At 37.6% G+C, this 9827-nt stretch overlaps 1 protein-coding gene across 2 annotated transcripts in view; it reads right to left on the bottom strand.

Moving 5' to 3' along the window:
- Window positions 1-200: 200 nt before the first annotated feature.
- Window positions 201-9827, bottom strand: part of ELF2 (E74-like factor 2 (ets domain transcription factor)) — a 103456-nt gene continuing 93829 nt past the window's right edge. Inside the window, exons 4-7 of one of the 2 annotated variants that reach the window (XM_006887033.1) lie at window positions 8848-8934; window positions 5509-5701; window positions 1489-1839; window positions 201-1092 (exon numbers count right to left, since the gene is read on the bottom strand). In XM_006887033.1, the coding sequence (XP_006887095.1) occupies window positions 465-1092; window positions 1489-1839; window positions 5509-5701; window positions 8848-8934 (1259 nt within the window). In that variant the 3' untranslated portion in view covers window positions 201-464. The remainder of the gene's footprint in view (window positions 1093-1488; window positions 1840-5508; window positions 5702-8847; window positions 8935-9827) is intronic. The other variant, XM_006887032.1, reaches the window with a different exon arrangement.

The raw sequence follows: 9827 nt of genomic DNA, 5'->3' as shown, positions 1-9827 counted from the left end.
AGAGTCTTCACATAGCACCAGTTAAGTGAGTACTGTGCGAACACAGTAAAAATTGCTGGTATGCATATAAAATGCATCAAAAATTGCTATATGTAACAATGAGATCACCCATCCCAACCCCTCCCCACTGAAAACTACATAACCTCTTACAGATTTTTAGTGTTCCAAGTCTTAGTGTAACTTGATATTGTAGTGAGCTGCTTGGTCCCTTTCAATCCTTTCTCTTATTGACGGGTTCAGTTGTTTCCTATAGTAAGAGGCAGTTTTCTGTCAGCATTTCAGTATGTAGTTCAATTCCCACTGAAACATGGGATAGGTAATTTATTTCCAGTAAGTGTGATTGTTTTCTTATATGCATTAAAAAGGTTTTTAAAGTCTTCTTTGACTTTGCTTGATGACTTCCTTGTAAATATTTATGTCAGTAATATTTAACCAATCACCACATCAGTCCATGGAGAGCTATTTTATTTCTCACATGTCACTAGTCCTTCTGTTTTCATAGTTACAGGAAGGGCAATAGCAGAAGGTGCACTGACAACCACCACATGGGTCACTGTCTTATTTCCATCTGCTGGCTTTTCATCTTGTACCAGCTGCAAAGTTTTCACATCAGGCTCCTGCTTTTTTGCCACTGCTTCGGATTTAACCTCTGGCCCTTTTATGACTGCGCTGATAACTCGAGGAGAAGTCTGGCCAGATGTTTGCTGAGTAGGCACTGATAGTCTCATTACAGGTGTACCGTGGGCTAGAGAAACAGGAGTAAGTGCTCTCACCGCCAATGGGGTTCCAACAATGTTAATGCTCCCTGATCCAGCCAGATTTGACTTCGTCTGCAGCTGACACTGAGCAAGTTGTGTAGCTGGGATAGTAATAATTTTGGCAGGCTGCATGGTGATTTTGTCTCCATTTTCAGTAGAGGCTGGCATCACAGTAGGGATTGTCTGAATGACGACCTTTGGAGAAGTGGCTGTTGTGGGACTAGTGCTGGTTATTAGTGGTGCACCTGCATTAACTGACTGAACTGCCACAGTCGAAATTTTCTGACCCAACGAAGTCATTACAACAGGTACTTGCATTGCCACGCGAACTGTCCTGGGGGAACAAATAGATTAATTATAGTTAATGCTAAATTAGGAAATTACTTTCTTATACCAGAAATTAGTACAAATTAAAAATGTACAAAATTGTTAGCACACATGATTCTGACACACAGCAGCTCCATGCAATAAAGTAGAACCACCCTCACGGGGCTTCCAAGGCTATAGTTTTCCTATATATTTTATGGAAAATTACCTATCTTTCTCCTGATAAGCAGCTGGTGGATGTGAACTGCATATCTTTGCTCTGGCAGCACAATTCCTTACCACTAAGCCACCAACATTCCCTGATGATAGTGAGTTAAAATGCTAATACTTTTAAAGTAACATTTCATTTTAATCACAGACCCTTCCTAAAAGGTGAACACAACATTACAACATTACACCTCACCTTGGAGCTGCTGTTGCTGATACAGATGCTGTGGTAGTAGGAGACCTGGAGGAAGCCTCGTGACCTGGGGAGGCGATATTAACAACTCGAGCTACGCCCTTCTCTGCTCTGGAGCAGTTTAGTGGAGATGAACTTTTCCCACCACGAACAGATGTTGCTGCTTTCAGAAGACTTTCTGCAGACAGTGACACTCGCTCTAATGATTTTTCATCAGTAGGGGCTGTTAAATCTTCATTACAGGTTTCACTCTTGTCATCATCTATGACCACTATGTTTTTGGGCATATCTTTAAACTGATATACAAGCCTTTGTCCTTCAACTTTTGCAAGAATTCCCCTTTGGTAGTAATATCTGAAAGAAGAAAAAATTAGGTGTTTATACATTATTTTTCTCATGTGTAATCTGGTTTTAGACAAATTCAAACTGGCATCCAAGGATGAAATACAGTGTTCTTTTAAATCTTACTCTTCAAGATATGAAATGTGATCTGAAACACATTGTATACGAACTTTGAAAGCAAAACGAATTAAAAAAAAATTAAATGTGTTCTATGACAGAAAATCCCCAAAGCCAATACAGTAGTAACTGGTCTTAAATTTTAATGCCGCTAGAGCAACGGTGTCTCTCTGGAGACTAAGGTCCGCCTGATACAGGCCATGGTCTTTGCAATCACTTGTTATGCATCAAAGAGTTGGACAGTGACTAGGAAGGACAGAAGGAGAACTGATGCCTTTGAGCTGTGGTGCTGGAGAAGAGTATTGAGTGTACCATGGACTGCCAAGAAAACAAACAGATTCATCCTAGAGAGGGTTAAACCAGGCTACTCCTTGGAGGCAAGGATTCTGGGGCTTCGTCTGACATACTTTGGACATATTGTGAGGAGAGACTGGTCTTTGGAGAGGGACATCATGCTGGGTAGAGCAGAGGGACAGTGTAGGAGGGGAAGACCCTCTATGAGGTGGATTGATTTAGTGACTGGGGTAATCGGGATGGGTGTGTCAGAGGCAGTGCGATTGGCACAGGATAGAGCAGGGTTTAGGGCTGTTGGCACATAACAACAACAACAACAGATTCAGTTCACTCATGTATATTTTCCTTGTCTATACATATAAGAACGATGAAAGCTCAGCAAAGGAAGGAAAAAGGACTCCTTTCCTCAAAGCAAAGGTAAATTAAATTGAGAACTTAGTCTTCGAATAGTAAAGTGTTCGTATTACAATAGGAAAACTGGTATAGTATCATCTATCAAATAACCAGTTATCTGTACATCTGATAATATTACTGTAACTCAAATGCAATTATGAAGCAATAATGATTCTATTTCTTAAGAATGAAAGGATTCAAGATGGTCTCTGCTTATGGACTCTGTAATCTTATGGTTAAGTATGATTCCTATATTGTCTGCACTTAAATAGTTAAGAGTTCCTGTAAAAGATGAGAAAGCAGCTTTGAGTGCTCAAAAGGCTAAGGATTTAGAATAGCAATGAAGCTGAAAATCTGGTGCCTTTAGGCCTATACACCTGAGATCTATAAACCTAAAAATACATCCTCTTTATAAAGGGAAATAATTGAACACAACTATTCACTTTATTTCACTAACATTGTTAGAAATACAGTTCTAATTTATACCACTTATAGAAATAATCAATTACTAAGTACTGTCAGGTACTTGAATATTGCCACATAGGATGAATGTTCATTTACAAACATCCTTCACTAAAAGTAATACACAGTACCATTATAGAGATTTAGGAATTTTTATAACTGACAAAACTTAAGAGAAAGTTTCATGTCAAAGAAAATACTTCAAACAAATTTACAAAACCTATAAAAGACATTAACAATCTACAAATTTTACTTCTTCCTCTTCTGGAGACACTTTTTTAGAAGCATTCAAAATGTCTAGCATCTGACCCACTGTCACAGGCTGTCTTAAAACAGTGTCTAACAAAACTAGGCTGTCCCAAACCCCTGGTAACAGAACTGATTACTTTTTTTTTTTAAGAACTGATTACTTTTATACCAAGAAGGTTGGGGAAACACCAACATCTACATGTGGTATATGCCTAGGCCGACGTAGAAGGATTTGTGAAAAGTTCTCATAATGATGTCAAAACCAAAAAATCACATCAGCAGAGCTTATGGTGATTCCGTGTGTGCTAAGTGCGTCCGTAACAAGATCCAGCTTTCCTTATCAAGGAACAGAAAAGTATTGTGAAAAGTATTAAAAGCACAAGCACAAAGTCAGAAAGCTGAAAAACACAAAACAAAACGGTGCTTCTTTAATAAAATCATGTAACTGAGCAAAGGGGTGAGGGTGGCAGGGGTGAAATCACAGAGTTGCACACTTTGGTGAATAGAGGGAAGGGGGTAAAAGAAATGGGAAGGATCCAGTGAGGATCTGAAAAGTAATGATGAGAATAGTCCAATGGTGATTAATTTTATAAAACAAAATGAATAGGAATGACTGCAAGAAATACAATGTCAATGAAAAATAGCGTGAAACACAATGTAAACTTTGTAACTAAGATAAACTTTTTCTTTAAAAAATTGTATGATTTGTTCGGATTAAAAAAAAAACCCACCCTATTAATTCTAATTCATTCAAGTTTTATTTTTATAAAGGCCCACAATTTTATTTTCAAGAAACAGTCAGAACAGCAAGCAACAAATGCTGGCGAGGTTGTGGAGAAACTGGAACCCTGATTCACTGTTGGTGGGAGTGTAAAATGGTGCAACCCCTGTGGAAAGCAGTATGGCGCTTTCTCAAAAAGTTGCAAATAGAGATACCATTTGACCCAGCAATTCCACTACTGGGAATATACCCTGAAGAGACCATAGCTGACATCCAAGCAGATATATGCACACTCATGTTTATTGCAGCCTTGTTCACAACAGCAAGGAGTTGGAAACAACCTAAGTGCCCATCAACAAACGAATGGCTAGAGAAGCTGTGCTATATTCGCACAATGGAACACTATGCTGCATTAAAAAACAAGGAACTCATGCAATATTATTCAAAATGGTTGACTCTGGAGAACATTATGCTGAGTGAAATATCCCAGTCACAAAAGGACAAATATTACATGATGCCACTGTTGTAGAATGGGACTAACCTCGGGATTGGGGTGAGACTGAGTAAGATGGATTCAATAATGTATACTGCACTGAAACAGAGGAGGGAGAAAACTGTTTAAAAGAGATATGTGACTAGGTCTTTTCGTCATCACAGGAGTCTAGAGCGATGGCTACATAGAGGAGGGGACCTGGGGGAGGGTTTGTAAAACAATGAAAGAATCTTTTCTTTTACTTTTCCATAATTTTTGACTCATGTACTTATAACTTGTTAAATTTGTGTCTTCTAGGTTCCAACACCCCCATGATACATCTTCAAGGATATGAACATGTACAGCTAAGCACAATTAATAACAGTGCATCTAAATTCCAAAATCAATCTCCATAATAGTCTATGTGTTTCCTACTGCCAAAGGGGCCCTTTAGAGTAGTGAGAGAAGATCTTCACCCTGAAACCCACAGCGTCCCTTTTCAGCAGGAAGTAGCTAAGAGAATACGCCATCCCCTTTTCCTTATGAATCAGGGTGAAGTCTTTCTCAGGGAGGAGTGATAGGGAATGGCAAAGGACACACCGACAAAGGAGATTAATCAGAACTGACTTTGACAAGCACTGTGGCAATTGGACAATTAAAACAGACATTCGGATGGCGGGGAGAAGAACAAACTGGGGAGGAGGGTGGAGAGAATGGTGCGGCAATGAAGGAGTGAAAACCCAAAATCCCTGTAAATGTTCATTAAAACTAATAAAACTTAATAAAAAAAAAGGGGGGGGGAAATAGTCCATAATGCAAAAGCACTCTGTGTGTATTTTTCAGTGCTTTACCTCCCAAATCTACGAAGCACCTTTAAAATTTCTACAGAAATTGTAATAAAATGGGATTTTTCTAAATAGCTATAAATAAAAAAATTACGTTTGGTTTGCTTACTAGGTCTTTGTGTTCTTACCTCAAAGCTCGTCCCATAGTTTCATAGTTCATGTCTGGTTTGTTCTTATGCTTTCCCCAAAGCTTAGAGACAGCCTTTGAGTCCACGAGTTTGAAGATGCCTTTTTCTCTCTGAGTCCACTTAATATACCGAGGACACGTATTTTTATCTTGAAGTAGATCTAAAAGAAACTCCCACAAATAGGTTGTGTTTCCTTTAAAAAACAAAGAAGAAACAGATTATAAATTCATCTACACAATTAAAAACAGATAATTATGCTGGGAAAATCAACCTAACTCTTATTGGCAAAACACACATACAAGATTCATTAAATACTTAACAATATCATAGTTATTTGTACAGTCCATCAATTTGTGCTGTCCATCAAATGGCATACAAAGTCTCTCTCTTTTTTTTTATATATTTTCTTTTTTAAATTTTCTTTTATTTCATCTTTTTTTGTGTGTGTACCGTCAAATCGGATCTGACTGATACAGGAGGAGATTGTTCCTCCTTCTCCAGCAGAGCATCTGGTGGATTTGAACCATGTACCTCTGAGATTGCAGTGCAGCTTCTTGCCACTAGGCCACCAGAGTTCGCCACAAAGTCTCCTTTTTAAAATGTAAGTATCTTAAGTATAACTATTTCCTTTTTTAAAAAAACACAACAAACTAGTATCCAATGTAGTTGAATTGGCAGAAGTTACTTAGAAGTTCACGTGTCAGAACCCTTGAAAACTGGCTTTTCCAGCAACTGTATTATCCCCGCATTGGGATGCATGATCTCCAGCTATCTTAACCACAGACACAAATCATCAATAGCTATGGGGCCAATATAAGAAAGTGCCTTCCTCACTGTGAAGAAGGGCAGTGACAGTGGCAGAGAGATTGTGAAGAGTCAGTGGCAAGGTTGAACCAGAGGAACCCTGGAGATAAATGCCAAAGTTAAAGGTTTTGCTTACGGGATGACTGACGGAAAAGATAATTTATAACTGCGAGATAAAGTTTGCTGGATGATTGAGAAACCAGAGGCTTCTTGGATTTGTGCTGATGAAATGAACCTGGACTTTCACTAACTGAAGCATTGTGCCTAATGTGACTTGGGACTGAGGGACTTGAATAGTGAGATACTCTTTACCACTTCCATTCTACAACGTATTTATTTCCCTAATAAATCCCACAACTGTTAAGTCTGTGAGTTTTGCAATAAACATAAGAACCAATGATTGGTAAAAATAGGTGCAGGATCATGTGGGGTGGCATGTGTGACTATGTAGTTATTTGTGTGGTGCTATGGACATTACTGATGGATACAGGTTCCCTTTATAAAGAAGGTACAAGCTAGACTCAGCCTCCCTCACGATCTATCTACTCCTTTTACAGAAGTTATTGACAATAATGCTATTTACAGTAACAACAAAATAGGGGTGAGGAGGGAGGTAGCTCCTGGGGTTGCTTCTGTACAACTAAACACCTCATGGGATTTAATTCCCTGGTTTGGAGCTTAAGAATCAGTTTCAAGAGAAATACCCATTCAGTGGCCTAATAACATTTTTATGTCTTAAAAACTTGCAAGGCCACCTAAGGCAGGACAATTGGTTTCAATCTGCCTGAAGCAACAAAGGAAGGATTAAATAGGAAGGAGGAGAAAAAATGTATAGCTAACTGCTTCGATGAACAACTGCCTCCATTTACCATAAAAACTGAATAGTGTCTGGCTACCATTAATGAACATTTACAAAATTAGATGAAAGACTTCATGGCAGTCCTGATCAAAAGGGATAAAATACAGAAAATTTCAAATTCTCAATGCATATAGATTATCTGAAGCCACAAAGGTTGGCTGAAGCTCTCAAACTACTGCTCTGAGATAATGTTTCAATCTCAAACCAAGTCTTCTTCCTAGTAATGAAGGCTTGCTTTGAGCATTGTGCTCTTTGAAGATCCAGCTATCTAGTATCATACTGACAAAAGGCACCTGCAAGATTATATAGAAGCCTGAGCGACAATGTACATAGAAGTAACTGTCAAGAAATCCAAAGTTATACTGCAGTGGGTGGGCAAGGACCTTTTTAAAATGAAAAAGAATGACTTTGGCATCTAAAGTACACCTGATCCAAACCCTAGTCACTGTATTTTTAAAGAGCTGAGTGAATATTTTAGGATTGCAGCACAGCTTCTTACCACTAGACCACCAGAGCTCCCTGTGTATTTCAAAAAATTACTTGAATGGAAGTTTATGAAACAAAATTGGCTTCCCATACAGCCATTCATACATACTGTTTTATGACATTATAATACCTACACTCTTACTTCCTCTCTGTGATTCTTATTTCCATTAATCCTTTTTTTATACTATTCCCTCTTACCTTCTGAGCTCTTCTCTGTATGCTGCCCTTTTGATTTTGTATGGTTGACTGTTCTAGAGAGTAACTACCCCTCTGGTGGTATTGTTCACTTTACAGGTCTATCAGATGTTAAGAGTGAAAGCTAAATCACAGGAATATGTTTTGTTCCAGTATGAGGAGTAAGGTGATGCTATTTTAAATTGTGTCATATACATGTAGAAACTGGACAATGAGTAAGACCAAAGACAACTTGATGCTTTTCTTTTTTTTTTTTACTTTCAAGAGGCTTACATTGTATTTTTTGTTATTGTTAGGTGACATCAAGAACTTGATGCTTTTCAACTGTGGTGGCGAAGTCCATATAATATGGACTACCAAAAAAAATAAATAAATAAACAAACACATCTATCTTAATGAAGTGCAGCCAGAATGTATTTTCTAAATGTGGATTGCAAGACTTTATTATACTGTCAGGAGGAGCCAATCTCTAGGAAGGGAAAGCATGGTAGAGGGTAAGTAAGAAAAAAAGGAAAAATTCCTCAACGAGATGGACCCACATGAACGGGTGAAACAATGAAACTAAGCAGAGAGGGAATTTAATTTGATAGCAAAAATAAGGTAAGTTTTTTCTAACTTCTAAATGCTATATACTCACTTGGGAATTAAATTCACCTTGTCTTGAATCTTGTACTTCTATCAGTTATGAGGTTTTTTATCAGATACAGCCTTAGTTGAAAACCAACTTTAATTCTAAATGACTACGCTGGCATGAGCTCTATACACATATCCTCTAAAACAGATTCCAAATATAAACTGACTGTTCCCTCCTCTTTATGGGACTAAATGTAGGGTAGTAAATGGGCCTACATTTTCTGAAACCATTCTCCCAAGTGATGTTGATATACGCCTTGGTTAAAAAATTAATGAGTACTATCATATATGCATGTAATAGAAATTATTTTCTTACAAAATAATGGAAAATCCAACTTCCAAGATAGCTTTCCCCAAATTACCTTTTCCTTCTCTAGGTTTCTTCTTTATGCCTAACTCAGGAGACCCATTGGAAATTGGTGATGGCTGGGTCTTTGGTTTTCGGCCAACTGAAAAATAAAATATTGAAACCACACATTAAAACAGGAAAAATCATAGCAGTATTAACAAACTCTGATAACACCTTATTCATAAAACTAAGCCCTAACCTGTGAATTAACAGTGTATATAAAAATATCTTCTAAAAGAAGAATTTCAAACTTCTCAAATTTTAGATTATAGCACTTAGTCAAATACTACTAATCAATTACTTTCATGAGCAAAGCCTTAATGAATCTATGGAAACAAGTGCCATTATAAAGTTTTTTAGTGTATTGCAACAATGAATGAGTACTTACTAAAAAAAAAAGTGAACTGGGAGGGGGGAATGGGCAAGGTGGTAACATGTGCAACAATGAATGAATTAAAATTAACTTCTCTGTAAATGTTTGTTAAATCACAATTAAAATTTAAAAAAGGTTTTAGTATATAAGTTTATTATAAACAGCTTTACTTATTGCAAAAGATTTTATCATTTGCAGAGCAGTTTGAACTATGAAGAAAAGTGTTTTAAACATGCTCTACTTCTATGAGCCAATCAGAGTTTATGAAAATTTACATAGAAAAAGGGGTGGGGTTGGGGGCGGGGTTGGATCCTCTGCTACCAAGCAGACGATATGACTCATGGCGACCCTCCAATGGGTTTCTGAAGCCATAATCTTTTCTGGGGGATACTGACTCATCTTTGTCTTGTAGAGCAGCAGCTGAATTCAAACTGCCAACGTTTCTATTAACACTTGCCATCACCAGTATACGTGTTCAAACTTCCCCTATCTTGAAATGCAAGTAAGAGATTAAAAATTTTTAAAATTTCCCCATCAACAAACGAATGGCTAGAGAAGCTGTGGTATATTCGCACAATGGAATACTATGCTGCATTAAAAAACAAGGAACTCATGCAATA

This window comes from Elephantulus edwardii, unplaced genomic scaffold (genome assembly GCF_000299155.1).
Source record: "Elephantulus edwardii isolate Elephantulus edwardi_28Jun2011 unplaced genomic scaffold, EleEdw1.0 scaffold00053, whole genome shotgun sequence".
Taxonomy (NCBI): domain Eukaryota; kingdom Metazoa; phylum Chordata; class Mammalia; order Macroscelidea; family Macroscelididae; genus Elephantulus; species Elephantulus edwardii.
The sequence above is the reverse complement of the archived record's forward strand: the minus strand, read 5'-3'. Positions and strand labels throughout refer to the sequence as shown.